We start from the raw sequence: 20,250 nt of genomic DNA, 5'->3' as shown, positions 1-20,250 counted from the left end.
CTTTAAATATTTGCTCTCTAAATCAATAAAAACTTCATAGTTTATTTTGTTAAATATAACTATATAAATTTTTCTTTTTTTTTTTTCGTTATGTCATGTACAAATTTTACATATTATATATATAAAAAGATTTTTATAATGTGTTATAAATTTTTTTTATATATCCGTCTTTTTATTCATATAGATATAATTTTTTTTATGAGAGCTTTTCTCAGGTGACAAATAATTTCATTTGGGCATATGTTCCATTATTTGGAGAACCGAACTTCGTAGTGAATAACTTTTATAAAATAAAATAGCCTATAATATTCCGTTAAATATTTATATATATTAAAATTTTTATATTTTCTAATTTAACGTAATTAAAAAATAAGTTCATAAAACATTATATGGTTCATGTTACTTAAAAAGGTAAGTGGTTACAGGAAAATTTTTACAACAAACAAAATAATTTTTTTATTAGTAGTTCATATATATTATTTATGTAAAAAAAATAGCAAATCTTAACTTGACTTTTTAAAATAAAATTAAAATAAAAAGGAGTGTTTTTACAATATAACAACCACACAACCAGGACATAATTTCCAATAGTGTGTTCTATGTAATTGATATATAAATGATAACAGAAGAAGGTAAATGTTAACAGTAACAAATTATACATTAAAATTTCAAAATATAAAATCATTATATTTTTTCTTTCTCCATTTTTTTTTTTTTTGTATTTTTCCTCATTACAGTATTTCTTTAAATTAAAGTTATCTCAAAAACGAATTGGTCTTTTTTTTTTTTTTGTTTCTTTTAGAACTCTAAGATGTCTAACGCACGTGAAAAAAAACCTCAGGAAATATATAACAAAGTATTATACATACTATTTATTCATGTTAAATTGAACAAGAAGCATTATATTACTTTATTAATTAATGATATAAATGATGGTATAATAACATTTTCTTATTAATAAAACTTTTTCCTTTATTATAAATTATTCATTTAGTCATATCATAATAGCTTTTTAAACGAACAAGCGTAATTTTAATACATATTTTTTATTTATTTTGTAGCAATAGTGTACATATTATAATGAAAATTATGAGACTGATAAATACATTTTATTTTAAGGTTATTATTTCTCGAGCATAAGCATATGTTCCAAATTATTTTTTTTTCATTATAAAAAAATTATTAAACATTTTAAATATGTAATATTTCAGTTAATTTATATGTACTTAATTATTTCTGAATTATTTTTATCATCAAATATATAAAAACTTAACTGTACATTAAAATTAACGAATGCTAATTTTTTTGTATAGTTAATATGTTTTTCCTTTTCTCTTTTTTTTTCTGTTCAGATTATATCCATCAAATGATTAAGAGGTATTATGAACATTTTGATACATATTCTTAAATTTAATCCTTTATTATACAAAAAAAGTGCAATACCAAATGTAATCTACACTAATAAACAATTTCACAATTTTTTTATTAAATTAAAATTACTTTAACATATTAATTATTAGTTCTATCAATCTTTCTGAATCATTTTATATTTATTTAAATTTTACATTATTATAAAATTTTTTTTTTATATAGTATATATTCCTATTTGAATAATATATATAATAATTTATATTTTTCATTCTTCACTATTTGCACGCATAAAATTTCATTATTATATAATGTAAAGAAACACATTCATAATTTTATTATCGAGATAAATAATAAAATATGAATTTTATTATTAATATAAATGTTTCTTTAAAAATTATATGTGAAAGACGAAACCCTTAAACTTTTGACCTTATCTTTTAACTTTCAAAATTGAACATTTTTCGTTTAACTTATAATATCCAAATGTGTTTCTGCATATTTTATTATTCCATAAAAATGAATAGTTGTTCAGATTTTAATTACATATATATAGATAGATATTTATATTGATATATCATTTCTAATATTTCATTGCATTAAAAGAATATATTTTGTAGATTCCTTTTTTTTTTTTTTTTTTTGCATACATTGTCAAACTGCTATAACGAGACAACATACTTTCATACCACGATAAGTTGTTCTAAATTTATTGTATTTCTCTAAATGATTGCTTATTAACAATTTTAAAATTATCTAATATATAATATTCACAATCTAAGCAATAATTCATTTAAACTCTTATGTAATGTATGTACGTATTTAACGTTAAACTAAATTCTAATTATTGAACCATAAACCTGTAATTTTAAACAGTTATAGTTTATCCTTTTAATATAATTTTATCAAATGATAATACTATGAAAGCTTTGTTTCTCTTTAAAATTCTATTCACTGCATCAAAAGAATAATTCTAATATTTAAGAAAAAAATAAAGCATATGTCTTTCTTTAAAGTGCAAAAAGTTTTCCTTATTACTTTCTGTTACATATGAAAATTAATTTAATAGTTCATCATAATTGTACTTAAAATTATAGATAACCAAAGAAAATTAAATAATAAATAATTTTGCATTCATTGACAACGAAAAAAAAAATGTACATATTTATACAGAAAATAACCCAAGGAATATATGTCCGGCGATTCATATAGATAGAAGTACAACTTTTAAATGGTAATGATTTCCTATTTTAAGTAAAATTGATTAATAATTAAAGTTCCTTAATATTTAATATTCAACATAAATTTATAATAATTAATATAGTTCATAAAGTCGTTAAAATTAAATTGGATGTAATTTATAATTTATTCTCATTACATTTTTACTACTATAACTTTTTTTTTTAATTTTTATCCTTTAGTACTAACTATATATTTAAATCCATTCATAAATTTTTATTTCATTTATCCAAAAAAAGATTTTTCATGTATTAGATTAAACATAAACAAAATTTTTGTAACTCATATAGTCATTGCCATATTTACAATCAAATATTTTTAATTTCTTCTAAAAAGTATGTCATTAAAGCATGGTTTAAAACAAAATAAAGGTAAAATAAAAACAATAAATTAAAGATTTACTAGAAGGTGAAGAACTAAATAAACGTTATTTTTTATTTTATAATTTAATATAAAAATTATGTAGTTTTGTGTGCTTTAAATTTTTTATTGGGTTAAATACTTAATAATTTATTTTTTTTAATTCTATTCTCAATATTTTTTTAAATGGTTAAGCTTTAGTAAAATTTAACTGGGACTTAAAAATATTGTTCTTCGTCTAATATATATACAGATGTTATATAATATATATGATGTATGTATATGTAATATTTTAGCAGTGCAGCACTATTTGTTTTTATATATATAATTGAAGTTCTAATTTTACATATGTTCTTATTTACATATATATATATTTACATATGGGGAATAATTTTTACTGTATTTTAATTATATTCTTTATTATTATTTCTATGAAGATGTATAATTATTATAATTAATATTATAGACTTCAAGTATTTTTTTTATAATAGGCAATCACATATCTAAACCATAAAGGATGTTAAAAAAATTTCATTAATTTTAATTCACTTAAACTTTGTTACTTTTTTATGTAACTTTTTAAAAATTATATAATTTTTTTTTTTTTTTTTTTGATTTGTTTAAAATGTTTAACGAAAAGTATAGGTATTATTAAATAAATTAGCTTAAAAATGTACTCTCATTAATTGTAGTATCCCATATATTCTGTAGTACATAAAATATTACTTTATAAATGTTTTTAAAGGCATTAGAACATTTTTTTTTTTATTGTTCTAAAGTATGTTGTAAATAATATATTTTCATTACATATTATTTAAAATTATTAATTGCTGTTAATGTTAAAAAATTATGAATATGTTAAGAAAAGTTATTAGACTTAAAATACCAATTTGTTTTATGGAAACGTTTATTACGTAATTAAATATTTTAATAAAGGAATAAATGGCAACGTTTAAGAAAAATTCTAAAGAAAGGAAAATAAATGTTTTTCTATTTATTATTAAAATAATTTTATATTCTATATTTTTTTGGATACTAAATTGTTCTAAAAGTGTAAGACATATAAAAATTTCAGCGACCTTGCATACATATATATATTTTACCGTTCATTATATATGTAATTAAATCGTTTCATCAGTATAAAAAATGTAATTTCCATAAAATTTTATAACATTTGTACTTTTATTAGAATAAAAATGGAAAATATTATAGTAAGGAAAATAAACATGAAAAAAAATTAGACCTAAAATCTTGCAGAATATTAACAGAAAGAAACGAGCATTGCAAACGAGTATATGACAATTCTTCAGAAGATTCAAAAGTTGGATTAAAATAACATTTTAAAAAAAATAAAATAATAATAAAATAACAAAGAAAAATATAGAAATGTAATGATATCTAAGCAAATAATAACAACAAGAACGTATGTTATTTTAATAAGATACATTTATATATATATATATGCTCATTTTTCTATGTTTTATATTAGGATTACTATTCCGTATTAGGAGTTAGTAAGGATGCTACAAGTAATGATATAAGAAAAGCATATAAAAAGTTAACCATGAAATGGCATCCAGATAAACATCTAGATCCTCAAGATAAAATAATTGCAGAAGAAAAGTTTAAGACTGTTGTTGAAGCTTATGATGTTTTATCAGATGAAGAAAAAAGAGAAATTTATGATTTATATGGTTTGGATGGGTTAAAACGGAACGTACATACTGATGTGTCTGACTTTAGTTCTAAAGGAGAAAATACATCTGAACTTTTTAATAGATTTATGGATCCAGTTAAGAATTTTTCTATTAAAGACGTATTTAGTCAACGTTTTCCACAAGTTTCACCCTTTATTAATAATATATACACAAAAGCAGCTATGTCATCCACTTCAACAGGTTGGGGAATTTGTAAATATATCAAAAGAATAATATGTGTGTTATTATGTATACATATACAAAACATACGTATATACATGATACATACATGCATATATAATTTATACTTGTTTATATAATATACACTTGTATACATAATACGTATTGTACATGCATAAAATATACCATCGTACATATGTTTAGAATAAAAGAATAAAATAAGTAAATACATAGATTAAAAAAAAAATAAAGTTATAATTTAAGAGTTATATACTATTAAAATATGTTTTTCATTTTTTTATAATTACAAGTTTAAACATGTTTACACCTATATATAAATGTACATATATTTTCTTGACATATGGCAGATAAAAATAATAAAATTCAAAAATCACAAGCGTATGAAGTAATACTTTTGTTATCATTAGAAGAATTATATTTCGGATGTAAAAAAAAATTAAAAGTTACAAGAAAGCGATTCATTGGAAATCAAACGTATGACGAAGTTAAATTTTTAACTGTAGATGTAAAACCTGGATTGCCTGATGGAACGGCAATTATATTTTATGGGGAAGGTGATCAAGCATCTCCACTTTTAAAACCAGGAGATCTAATTTTCAAAGTAAAAACAGAAGAACATAAAACCTTCCTCAGACAGAGTAATGATCTTATATATAAATGTTTTCTAACACTTGAAGAAGCTTTACGTGGTATTCAATTTATTATCAAAACGTTAGATAACAGAGATTTAATTGTAAGAGTAGACGACGTTATTGTGCCTAATTCTAGGAGGATTATTCCAAGAGAAGGAATGCCATATTTAAATAATCCGTCAAAAAAGGGAGACCTAATAATTGAATTTGTAATTAAGTTTCCTGAAAATTTAAATACAGAAGAAAAAAATATATTAAGAGATATTTTTTCTAATAAAAGGTGAATGATGGTAAAAAATTAAAGTAATGAAAATAGATTTGCAATTTGCATAATAAATAAAAATTCCAAATACTGTATAGTGCAAATTTTGTATAAATTCCTGAAATCTCACGAAAATTAGTAAACAAAAAACAGTAATAATTGTTCATATATTTTATTACTAGTTGATTATTAATTGATTAATAAAAAAGAATATAAAAAAAGTAGCACTGTATTTAACTGCATCATTTAATATTAAATAAATAATTAACGTTTATTTAATTTTTAAAGTACAAAAAAAAAAAAAAAAAATGATTATAAAATACTTTATATTCGTTTACATATGTATATTTGTATTTAATTAAATAACCCATTTTATTTTGGTTTTTCTTTTTTGTTTTTTCTTGTGTACTTTTCCTTTTTCTTTCCTATATGTTTTAATTTGTATATTAATTTGAATATATCGTACATCTGCTGTTTTATATCATAGATTATAATTACGCATATATATGAATATATATATAAATATATATATGCTCACATATATTTACTTATTTGTAAGTTTATAAATTTCTTTGCATAAGGAAAGATGATAAAAGTATTTTTAATAAAAAAACATCAAATGAATATGTTATAATATTTATTTAAATTGAAAGCAGAAATGTATTTAAATACTTTATATATTAATAAGTTCTGTTAATATATATATATATATATATATATCTTCAAAGAGTATCCAAAATAAAATATATTGTAAGTTCTTATAAACATAATATAAATAAAAACAGTTTAGGTGTTAACTATTATCTTTGTTAGTATTAATCTTACCAAAAGCTAATCATTAAATTTAGTATTAATCTACAGTAGTACACTTATTATGAGTTTAGTATAATGTGTTATAAATATATATATATGAATATATAAAAGGTGTCCTGATAATGTGGTAGAAATATTTTGCAAAGTCATATTCTTATTTCAATACATATTATTTATTATTTCACCTTATTTTTATTTATTCTTAAACATATTAAAATTAAAAGATAATTAGTGATTAAGCTAGTATAATTAACTTTATATATATCGCTATGTTTTGTCCTAATAGAGAAGTAAATGAGGTCATTACCAATGAAATATAGATTAAGCTATAAGAATAAATAGTTTTTCCTTTATTTATTTATACGAATAGGCATATATGAAGTTTTTTACACGTTTCACATATCAAGGTTAATTATATATATTACTTCTGATTTTTAAATAATCTACTGTATTCTACGAAATAACTATGTATGAAGAATTGTACTTATAAATAACTATTTATTTTAAAGTTATAAGTTATGACACAAAAATACATTCCTATAAAATATAAGTTTGCTAAACACAAGGAAAATGTTTTAATCTTTTGTTTTTTCTTCCCATCTCTAATTATGCATTAGCCCTGTAAGCCATACGTTTGACTTTATTTAAAAAATTACATAGGAAGGCATACTGATGACTGCGATAAGAGTATTTTTAAACCTGTTATTAAGTGGAGCATCATCTATGTTTCATTTGACTATGCTCAAATAAAAATTTTTTAAATGCATATATTGTACGATTATGTAAAATTAAAATTACAATTTCTTGTGTTGTATAATGTTTTTTATAAATATAGATCTTACATATATTGTACCATCAGTCTTTAGTATACTGGAAAATTTTCAATCTACGAAATTATAAGAGATGAAAACAATTTTATTTTAATATTAATTTATATATAAACTAAAATCAAATTGTATTAATAAAATTCTTATCTAATTCTTCGTTATATATATAAACCACTTTTGAACCAAAAAAAATAATATTTTTAATAAAAATTCTTAGTTATACGCTTCATAACTTTTAGTTAATGTTACGTTATTTTTTACTAAGAACAAATAAATGTTCTTGCAAGTTTTATAATTATATGTTATTGTTTAATTCGAAACAATGAAAATTTTTACATATATTTAATGAAAATTTTCATTAACTGATACAAAAAAAAAGAAAAAGTAAAATAAAATAGTATAAAATTTAAAATATATAATTAAAGGGAAGCTTTGGTTACACCATTCTGTTTAATCTAATAAGCCATTAAATAACCTAATATTATTATAAAAATTAAAATTATTAAATTATAACATATAAATTACATAATGTAACTGCTTTAAAAGCTACGTTTGTGTTTATTTTTTACCATATTCGCCTATGTTAACATATCAATAAAACTTTTATCTTTTAGATTCATTATATACCTTTAAAATGTACATTATAAAAAAAGTACGTATATATGTAAACATATATATATATTATACTGCTTTAATTATAAAATATGTTCACACATAATGATATATATTTTTTTTAATTACAAAGTATACACAAATTTGATATGACAAATTTAATTATAATTTTCGAAGAAAATTTTTTTGTAATTTTTACTGTCTCATAACTCAAGTTCGGATTTTAATTAAAAATGGGTCACATGAAAAGTTTACTCATTTCCTCTTTTTAAAACCCTAAATATTTATCAAATATTTTAGTATTAATATATTACAGAACAAAAAAAAAAAAACTAAATCATAATAAAAACATAATAAAAAATAAATAAAATAAAATAAATTAAAACATTTAAAAAAAAAAAAAAAACAAAACAAAAGGATTCGGAATTAACGTAATTAACATTCTTTAAAAAAAAATTACAGAAGAAACATGCAAAAAAAAATATATGTTATGAATGAATATTACATGCTCTCATAAAAATAAACATAATAACCAAATTATATTATAAAGCTTATCTTCATAAAAAAAAAAAAAAAAAAAACTCCGTAAGTTGTTAATATGGATACTCTTTAAATACTCATATATATTTTTCTTATATACAATTAATTGTTACATTAAAGTTAAGACTCTCTCAGAGTGATACCAATATTTATATACCCCCACATCAACATGTCTATACAGCTAGCAGTTCGGGTTGGTAATATTTTGTGTTACAAAGAATATAATTTAAAATTCACTCTTTTAAAGAAAAATAATTCCTATATTTTTCCCTTATATATAAATATATATTCACCTAAATATTTAGAAAATGATACATATATGCCTACATATAATGATATTAATAAAATAACTGGTGATAAAATTATTATAGCAAATGTTGCCACTACCTTTGACAAAATATATCTGCATTTGTTTTTTTTCTTAATCCTCTTATACATAAATTTAAAAAGGTTTGATCTTTTCTTTTCTTTTTTCAAATCAAATACTCCTTTTTTATTTTTAAATTTAATATGTACACGCTGTGTGTTTTCTGTATCTGTAGATGATGATTTATCTTCGTCTGTTGATTCGTAGTATTCCTTAATAATACGTCTAAAATAATCTGGATTTTTTTTTGCATTTTTCATAACATCTGAAAACTTTTGTTTATGATCTCTTGATTTTGATGTATAATCTCTACTACCTTCATGCGAAATATTTAATTTTTTATCATTTACATTTAATTTATTTTCCCCAGAAGCTTTATTGTCTTCTTTTTCATCTTCAACGGTTAAGTCTACTCCAATTCCTGAGAATAAGTTTTTTTCCTTCATGTTAAACGAATCTCCAAATGGATTATCCTTATCATAAGATTTTGATAGTTTCTCCCCAATTTCTGCATAAAAACTTCTATTTTTTAAATCGATAACATCTCCTAACACTTTATCATCATTATATCCTTCAACTAATTTTTCTCCAACAGTTGAAATAACTATTTTATCTTTTATATTTAAAGTATCTTCGCCTAATTGTTCTAACATATTTTTACTACGTCCTGATGAGCAGTTTTCTCCAATATCGGAAAATATATTTTTGTCTTTTGAATCAAACGTTTTTCCTAGTGTAATATCTTCATTATATCCTTGAAGGGCATCCGTTCCTAAATGTGTTAACATTTCATTCTTGCTTAAGTCTAATGAACTTCCTAATGCTCTCAATTCGTTATATCCTTGTAAAAACTCAATTCCAATTTCTGTTAATGTTCTTTTATCTCTTAGGTCTAATATTTTTTCTATGGCACTTTCCTCATCCTCAAATTTATTCATTGCGTACTACACATATAAATAATTTACAGAAAAATTATATAAAAAAAAATTATATATGTACACGTACACACACACAAATATAAATATATAATTATATATATATATATATATAAGATTAAAAAGATTCCAGCTTTAATATATGAATATACATCTATGTATATATATATTTATATACATACATATATAATATATTAAAAAACACAGTTTATTGTTTAAATTCTTTGGAGATATTTTATTAAGATCTTACACTATCATTAGAGCGCTGCAGTATAACAATTAGTATTGAAAACACAAAAATTTTAATAAATAAATGGAGAGTATTTATCTTTCCTCCTTTTTGACATTCCTTATAAGTTTCCATATTTTCTCCAAATAAAAAATCATTGAATTTATATTATTTTGGTTTTTGGTTGTTCTACAATTCCATTCTACAAATATTAAACCATAAATTACACTCTTTATATCTCATCCTTCTCTATATCTACTGATATTTTTCGCAATTTTAAAAAATTAAAAATATAAGTGCTAGTAGTTGTAGCAGTAGCAGTTGTTGCAGATGTTTTTAATATAAAATAGTAAGTGTGGGACGTTGAAGTATGAAAAAATATATATTATATTATAAGAATTATTATCATCTTCGGGTAAGGATTGGGCGAAACACACTTTTAAATTAAAAATAAATAAAAATATGCATGTTTTAGAATATATTTATAATAGAACATTTTAAATAAGGTTTAAATTAAAAAAAAAATTAAATACTTTAAGAAAAAATATATATTAATAATATATATTTAATAATTAAAATACTATTCGCAACTTTTGTAAAAAAAACATGTTTTCGTTTGAAATGCATTCCAGAAAAAAATAATAATTTTGTACTTTTTAAAAGCTTATAAAAATGGCAGTATCAAATATATATTTATACTTCAAAAAAATTTATTATGACTAATAATAATGTAATAAAGATAATACTTAAAATAATTAAAAACTACTTACTAAAATTAAGCATAAACTAATTATAATACATAAATACATGTTATATATATTACGTACTGCGTTTAAATATTCTGCATAATCCGAAAATAATTTTGGATAAATTATATATATTTTGACTATATGAACTGTTATAAGAATATAAAATAATTTATTTTTACTTAATGTATGCGAAATATATCGAATAAAAAAAAATTATAGTTTATTTATAAATATTATTTATGTTACAATATTGCATATAATTATATATAGTACGATTTTATACTAAAATAATTCAAGGCAAACTATTATTTTATTTTACCTTCGCGCAAAAAACTAATACTTTTTTTATAAAATAATACAGTAGTTAAAAAAATGTGTTATCGTTCAATGATATTGTGTTTGTGGCTATAATGTATATATTTTACTGAAATTGAAGTGTTATAATAGTAATTATTATTATAAGAAAGTGTACTTCACAATTTGTGCAAAAATGTTTAGTTATATTGGCTTATAAATTGAATGCACATATAACTCTATTTCATTAAATAAAAAAAAATGATGTAATAATTCCGTTATATATAATATTTGTTATATATTAAGATGGAGTGAAATTTTTTAAGAAAATTGTTTATTTCGATATGTAATATAAATTCTCAAAAAAAAAAAAAAGTTATTGTAATATAAAAAAGGGAAAAAAATAGCATGTAACACAATATTATATATATAATAAAAATATTGTTATTTTCCTTTTTTTTAAATTTTGGTAATACATTTTTGTTTTTTTTTTCTTCAGCAATAATAGAAACAAATACATATGTGATATGTTTCTAAATATACTATACTACTTTATATGTGCATAATCACTTTTCGAAGTACAACATGAATAAATTGTACTTATTTTATTTTATTAAATTGGCTAATCATCTTTGTCATTTCATTCACTTAATAATTTTATATGCTATTATTTATTGATAAATAAGTATGATTATGAATTCTCTATAAAATGTAGTTTGCGTTAACATGTCATATAAAAAAGTTCAATTAGTTTTGTTGTAATTTTTTTGGCACAGAAATGTATCCTATATACTCATGAATATATTGTGAAAATTATCATTCTTTTTTCATTTTTTTTTTATAATTCGCATAATTTATGTATTTCAAAAAAATATATTATAATACGAAGTATGTTATTGGATCATTTAAAGAAAAGAAAGAAATAATATTTATTCTTACACGAATTATGTATATATCATAAATGTGTATTTTTTAACAAAAAAAAGGACGCTACATATAATACAAATTTTTCAAATAAGGCAAATTTTTTGTGTACGCGGGGATTTATATGTATATTTTTCTTTATAATTTTTATTATATGACATAAAAATTGTATATGTTTGACACGTAAGAAAAAACAAATTTACCATTTTTATTTCATTTCTTATGTCGTCATTTTAGACATCTAATATAGTTTACATTTACACATTAATAATGCTTGTAATTCCTATACTTTTTCCTTTTTTCAATTTTCCTTACATCACCATGTTAGGACAATATATAAAAAGTACAGAACCATGCTAATTAGCTCTGAATACATAATAAACATAGCGTCATCTTCAAATTATCTATGTGTGCATATGAATTTAATAATATTAGCACTGCTTTTATTATTTATTCTAAGCCATAATATATATAACAATTTTCTTATGATTATTGTACTCTTACAAATATGCAAATTCCTTAACAGCTAAATATAAATGAAATGATCTTCAACAAATTGTAATTTTTTTTTATTATTTATTAAATAAAATTAAGTTATTTTTTCTTTTTTCTTACTGTTAGGTATTATTAAGGATAATGCAAATTTATAAGATCATCTTGTATGGCTATTATCTTTATTTCAAATTTTTCCTCATGTGTCTTCGAATTATCTTTATATCATCTATACCTCTTGGACTATTTCAATATGTATGCGCTTTAGTATTAATATATATATATATATATATATTTCTTTATAAGGAACTTGTATCACCAAATATACGTTTTGTTATTCGTTTGTTTTACTAGTTTAAAAACAAAAAAAATCCATTTATAAGAATAGATAAAAAAAAAAAAAGGTTTTCTACTATGTTATAAATTTTATCTTATATATTTTATGGGAACTATTATAAAAGAAAATTTGTTTTTTTATAAAATCAAACTAAAATCACTTTTTATATTTTCACTAATAACACCAAAAATGTACATTTCCACATAATTATATTATACCGACAAATAAAAAATTAGAGTTTTATTTTATTCTTCAATTACAAGAACACTACAGGTAATGATCATTAATAAAACCAGCCTATATGGGAATTATAAAGAAATTACTTATATATGATAAAATATTTGCACAATGTATATATATGTATGTACGTTAATACTTTGTAATTAATTTTTGTATAACATTTAAAAATGGAAAATTTTAATTAATTTTCTTCTTTTTCTTTTATTTTAATTTTTTAGACACTAATTTTAACATTATTAACTATATTTCTTTTCTTTCTATACAGCACATATTGTTTGAACTTTTTTAACTTTTAAAATTTAGCTTGTTCTTTTAAATATTTTGTTGCTTTTTAACTTATTTAAAGTCTTATTATTTTTTATGATGTTAATGTTTATTCGTTATCATGATTAAAGCTTTACCATTTTATTACAACATATTTCTTTTCGATTTATTATTATGATAATTTTTTCGAAATTAACATTTTATGTTATTAAGATTATATGTGCTTTCCGTTTTTTTTTTTTCTTTTCATTTATAATTTTTATAATAGTATTTTTTCTTTATATTATTATATAATGTTTCTTAAAATTTATTTTTTTCACCATTCATTTTATGTTATAATTGTTAACAATATTATTTTTTATATATATTTTTGTGTTTATTCATTCATTATTTTTCTTTTTTTTTCTATTTTTAGTTTAAATAAATAAATTCTCTTCCTATTTTGCTATATTTATGTAATGTGAAAATTTTTATATGTTTCCTTTATAATGGCTTTCATAATTAATTGAATTTATATAACAATCTTAAGTTTTAATTACTTCTTATAATAACGAATTCCTATTATAAGAATATTTCTTTATATAAAATTTATTTACATATTTATAAAAATTTTCAAATTTAAATTATGATTATTCTGTATAGTCTATTTAGGAGGTAATTTACAAATGTAGTCATATACAACACACATAAATGCAAAAAACAAAGAAATTAGCACAGCGAAACCCTTCACATAAAAGAAAAACTTTTCTTTATTTTTTTAAATACATTATTTTAACGTTTCACTAAAAATACAAAAAATATGTGATATCAAGCAAAATTTTCTGAGTATAATTTCTTTAATTTATAAAATTAAAGTCATAATACAAAGCAATATTTCAATAAATCATTGTTCGTGTAAATTGTTAACAAAACGGGTTTTTCATTATATATTAATTAGTAACCATTTTTTCCATAAATTTGACAAAAAAAAAAAACTAATGTAGTGTAGTTGTAACATTTTTATTTTAAATGGTATTTTTTGTTTCCACATTTTTAAAATATATAATTTCTCAAATTTTCTAAACAGTTTTTCATCAAAATTATAATACCTTTTTATTTTTAAAAAAATTCGAAAATATTGTCAAAAGTTTTTAAAAATATTAAATTTTTCATTCGTTTATATAATATTTGGCATAAACTGTTATCATATTCATTATAATACTAGAGAAAAATTATTCGATTAAAGACTAGTAACCGTTTTTATGATAAATTTATATTTTTTATATTACTATCATCATAATATATATAATATATATGTATATGTATATATGTTATACCTATTATATCATGTTATATATATGTAATTTTTATTATTACTAGGTATATTTTATTGAAAGTCCTAAATATCTGAATTATTCCTACTAGGTTTTTCTATTTATTTTTAAATGTTATTCTCTGTTTCTACCCTTTTTTTTTTCCTTTTTTTCTTCCTAATATATAACTAAATGATTTAAAAAATAAAATTAGAATTTCATGCAGTAAAGATGATATTTACATGAACATATTATTTTGCATTTAAGAGGTTCTGTTTAGAGTTATTTAATATATGTAAATATATAATTATGAACATACGATAATTTGATAATTTACTGTTCAAGTAATGCAAAAAGAGCCAATAACTGTTATAAAAGTATATAAAAAAAAAAAACTATTTTATTCAACTCGAATGCATAAAATGCATTTATAAAATATTCTGTTGTAATGGAATAAATAAAGATTTCATTGTAATATACTCTCCACAAATATGCACTTTAAATCCATAATTTGTCGTATATATATTTTTTCTACCGTGCTCTTTTTTTATCTTTTTTCTCATCTTGAAAGATAATTCTTTAATACTATATATATATGCATACTCGAAAATTTATTGTACAGATTGTTTTAAAATTAATGCTAGGTACGAAAATGCATTAGAAGTCTAACATTTCATTTAAATGCTATAATAATATATTTATATGCTATTATATAATTATGTAAAAATACATTTTATTTGCATATTTGAATGCAAAAAAATATTAATCAAACATAAAATGCTTTTTAACTAAAAAATTTATGTTCTTATCCTCTAACAATTATATTATTTATCAGATTTCTTTTAATACTATTCTATTATTAGAACTCATATTTTTATTTTTTTGCATACATATACTACTATTTTTTTAAATGCAAAAAAAAAAAATATAATATATATGAAGTTTAAAAAAAAAATATTTGGATTAAATATATTATATTTTTATTTAAAAAAAAATTTTTAATTTGCTTAATTTTTTTATTAAACCTAATTATTATAAAAATATATTTTATTTTAAATTATTTTTTTTTTATTTTTTTTTTTTAAATAAATTAATTTTTTAATTAAATTTAATATTTAATTTTTTTTACTGAAAAATAATTAAAAAATATATCCAATTTTTTAATAAAAACTTATTTTTATTATTTTCTGTTGTATAATCTTTTTTTTTTATTAGAAAAAGAAAAACAAACGAAATTAATACTTTTTTATATAATAAGTTTCTAAAAGTAAAATTATATTTTTTATCTAAGGAAAAAAATATATACATATAAAACTAAATTATTATTATTTTACTTCGAGTATAATAACTAACAATGGCATTCTCAAAGGAAAACAATAGTAAGGGACAAAAGAAGTCCTTTTTAAAAACCGCAGTATTTTCTCTTTTATTCTTATGGATGGCCCATTGCTCAAATAACGTAAGCATATTAAATAAAAATACGAATATTTTTTTTACCAATTTATTTTAATTGTAAAATGAAGTAATACATAATAAATAAACCTTGTATTATGTTGTTATACATATATGAAGTTATTATATAATAGTGTATAAATGTTATACATGATAATATAATATTATATATTATGTATATTTAATGTATGTTTTTTAAAATATTGTAATTTTTTTTCTATTTCATAGGTTGAAGGAACTATGAACGACTCAAGAGTTCAAAGATCATTAGCAGTAGCAAAGCCCAATAAGAAAAAGAACCCCTTAATGAAAACCCGTGTAGTAAAGGAAATTACTCATGGTGGATTTAAAGAATATGAAGAAAAGTACGAATCCAAACACTACAAATTAAAAGAAAATGTAGAAAGTGGAAATAAGAACTGCGATGAAAAATATGAAGCAGCAAATTATGGATTTAGAGAAAAATGTCCATATGAAGTAGACCCATATGGAGGTGCTGCAGGACCAGATATTTTCTTATTAAGAAAAAGATTCCCCTTTGGTCCAGATAACCAATATGAAGATGATGAAGATGATTTATTTGAACCAGAAAGTTCAGAAGGATACTCAAGAATACTAAGGCACTATGTAGAAGAAGATGATTCTAGAGGAAAAAATATCAATAGCCCATATCCAGAAAACTTCAGTAGTTTTAAAGGTTCAAACAAAAAATGTTCAAGTGCTGGTACGGTAAAGGGAGAAAGTGATGGAACACCTACAGGAAAGGGAAAAAAAGTAATTAAACGTAATGCTACTAATCCAGTTGCACCAGGAAAGGGAAAAAAAGATACCGAAAATTATGATAAAATACTGGATGATGTAGATACAAATAAAAATGGTAAAAAAGAAAAAGCTAAACCATGTTGTAACACAAAAACAAAATCTAAAAAAAATTGAAAAATTGAAATAAAATAAAATTAGAAGGCAAGGAAAGAAAGGAACAAAAGGAATGTTCAATATGAAAAGAAAAAATTTTCATAATGAAAGAAATTTTAAGGAATTAAAAATAATTGAATCTCTGAATTTCTTTTTGCTAAAAAAGAGGAAATAAAACGTTAGTGATATACAAAAGAACTGGAAATATTAGTATGTGCATAATATTATAACAAAAAATAGTATTGAAAAAAAGAAAATAGACAATGAAAAAATTATGTATAATGAATTCCAGGAATAAAAAGAACAGTAAAATACTACATAAGATTATAGAAAGTTTATGTATTTAATTTCGATTTTTTTACATTTTTTTTTCTTCTGTTTTTTTATTTTACAATAATTTAATATTTATTTGCTAATATTATATTATATATATATATACGAAATAATTATAGTTTTTTAACATATGTATATAATATTATTTTATAATGTTGTATTTTATAGAGTTCACAATTTTTTATAAAGGGTATATTTTCGTTTTTGTTATATTTTCTAAAGTGTACTTTTTTATATGAAGTTCATTTTTTTTTTTTTAAATTATTTACTTTTATAATTTTCATGTGATTATATCATTAACGATTTATATAATGGCGTTGTGTATTGTAGTAAAATTTTATGTAGAAAAAAAAACTTGATGATAGTTATAGTAGTTAATGTTGCTAATAAACTAATTTGTAATTTTAAATTAATAGTTGAGATATATATTATAAAATAATTAATAATAATAAATACTATTTATAATAATATTAATTTTTTGCAGCTATAAAAATTATAACTTTCAATAATGTGAAAATTGTTGGAGGAAAAAAATGTAATAAAATATAAATATAATTAAATGCGTAAAGTTTACTTGTACAACGGTAAATATATATTTATTATAAATTGACAGGAAAATAATATACTTTTTTTTATCATTATAATAAGTATTTTATACATTTTTATTAAGTACCTTTTTTTTTCTTAGCAACTTTTTTACAAATTATGATGAAAAAATTGTTGCTGAATAATTTCCAACTATAGATAAACTTTTTTTATATTATAATAAAAAGATTTTATAACACATATGCAATATAGTATATATAGTCATACACATTTTTTTAAATTGAAAATTTTAATCGAGTACTAATATTTACTTTATATTTATGATTCACTATTTTTGCAGTTATATGCTATATAAAATGTTTGTTTTCTTATAATACGGATTAGGAAAAAGTACTTATAATAAAGTGTAGTCCATATTATTTGTAATAGCATCTTACAATCATGTTACTTGTTGTATAAAGTTCATAATACCCAAAGTAATTAATTATATATATAATTATAAATGAAATTAGATAAATTTGTTGTTTAAGTTTTTGTTTTTTATAATTCTCCTTCTGATTACTAAAATTTATCCATATGCTTAAATAATATTAACTTAAAAAATGCCTTACATTTTACTTTGCTTTATTTTAATAATCAGCCACGTCCAAAATGTAATTTTGTTATTTTCAAACAATATATCAAATTAAAATAAAAAATGATGAAATCAAAAATATATTTATTATTTATATACTAATATACTTCACACAGAGCATAGAACTATTTAGCTATTTGTATTATTATGAACGCTTACGTACATATATATACATACATATATATGTGGGCTTATGTATCTATTCTTCTGCTTATTAGAACATCAAAATTAAAAAAAAAATTAACATCTTATAAAAATTTAGCATACCATTTTAATTTGTAATTTATAATTCTAAAATGTTCATGTAATTAAATTAGAACAGTGCACTTGTGATCTACTGTTAAAATTGTTGCTTTTTTATTTATTTTGTTTGTGTATAAATGCAAGATAGGATTGTTATTCACCGATGTATGAACTTGAATAAATTAGGCGAGATAAATATATATATATTTACGCACGTATAAATAGGAAAAAACACGTGCAGCTCTATGTAACCACACTTGCATTATTTTTTACTCGTATATCCTAAATGTGCATTCTTGTTCATTTAATTCAAATATTGAGTGTATACGTAATAAATGAGATTAATCATTATGAAACTTATCACATATTAAATATTTATTATGTAAATGAAACATTATTAAATATATTCACACAGTTAAAAATAAAATAATAATAAAGGTAATATAAATATTCCTAGTAATAAACTAATGGTGCTGTAGTAGCAAACATAAATTAAATTTATGCGATAAATTGAAAAACATTTGGAAAAAAAAAAAAAAAAAAAAGTATTTGAACCACTTCAGTTAAAATTAAATACAAAGTAAAATAAATTTTAATAAATTTTTCACATTTAATGAAATAAATAATTCAAAAAGAAAATACTGTTATATATTTTATTATATTCTGTGTCCTTATCTCTTCAGAATATATATTCATTATTTCCGCTTAGCTGTTTTTATTGATGTTTCATTTGTACAAATTAAATAAAGATCAAAATTAATATGTTTGTTAATAAATTTTTATAACTTTCGTAATCATTTTTTTTCTTTTGCAATTTATCTGAAAAATTATCAATATTATTAATATAAAAGTAATTATTTTTTAATAATAGAGTTATTTATACTATTTCTCATTATATGTCTTTATTAAGACTTATGTCATCATTGTAAATGTGTTTATACGCAAAAAAATTTTTAACATAATCTGTTTTGTTAAATCAGCTGACCAAAAACCTCACAAGAAAAAAAAACATATATTCATTTGTTCCTAGCACTATAATTTATGTTTTACTATATTACGTGTATTTGTTAATCTATAGTTGAAGATTCATAAAGATATTTACTTTAAAAATGTTTATTTAACGTACATTCACTATATTAAAATAATTAAATGAAAAAAAATTAATTTTATTATAGTTAAATTATAAATAACTTTTACGTCAAAAAACATAAAAAAAACAATAAATTAAAATGAAATGAAATAAGAATATTACAGTGTACCCCATGGATTATTCTATAAATTTTTCTTTATAGTAATCAATATGAAGTTATTCCTATTCTTATACCATATATATATAAACACTAGACTTTTTGTAATGTCACAATGATAATAAATTGAATCTAGGCTATTCATTCATACATTAATAACTATAAACAAATAATTCCATAAAACAGTATGAGTAATAAATTCATAT

General features: G+C 20.1%; 3 protein-coding genes across 3 annotated transcripts; 2 read left to right on the top strand and 1 right to left on the bottom strand.

Annotated features, from left to right (window-relative positions):
• Positions 1-3,909: 3,909 nt before the first annotated feature.
• On the top strand, positions 3,910-5,781 carry MKS88_000776 (DnaJ domain containing protein; the record flags this gene model as incomplete). The annotated part of the gene is made up of 4 exons (XM_067219079.1): positions 3,910-4,020; positions 4,157-4,288; positions 4,457-4,865; positions 5,213-5,781. The coding sequence occupies 4 exons, from the start codon at positions 3,910-3,912 to the stop codon at positions 5,779-5,781; spliced, it is 1,221 nt and encodes a 406-aa protein (XP_067075558.1).
• Positions 5,782-8,660: 2,879 nt separating this feature from the next.
• MKS88_000775 (uncharacterized protein) lies at positions 8,661-9,856 on the bottom strand (the record flags this gene model as incomplete). Its single annotated transcript, XM_067219069.1, has 2 exons — positions 8,661-8,732; positions 8,939-9,856. The coding sequence occupies 2 exons, from the start codon at positions 9,854-9,856 to the stop codon at positions 8,661-8,663; spliced, it is 990 nt and encodes a 329-aa protein (XP_067075557.1).
• A 6,172-nt stretch (positions 9,857-16,028) lies between these two features.
• Positions 16,029-17,062, top strand: MKS88_000774 (knob-associated histidine-rich protein; the record flags this gene model as incomplete). Its single annotated transcript, XM_067219058.1, has 2 exons — positions 16,029-16,133; positions 16,355-17,062. The coding sequence occupies 2 exons, from the start codon at positions 16,029-16,031 to the stop codon at positions 17,060-17,062; spliced, it is 813 nt and encodes a 270-aa protein (XP_067075556.1).
• Positions 17,063-20,250: the final 3,188 nt, after the last annotated feature.

Source organism: Plasmodium brasilianum, chromosome 2 (genome assembly GCF_023973825.1).
Source record: "Plasmodium brasilianum strain Bolivian I chromosome 2, whole genome shotgun sequence".
Lineage (NCBI taxonomy): Eukaryota > Apicomplexa > Aconoidasida > Haemosporida > Plasmodiidae > Plasmodium > Plasmodium brasilianum.
This window is presented reverse-complemented; position numbering and strand designations above follow the sequence as displayed.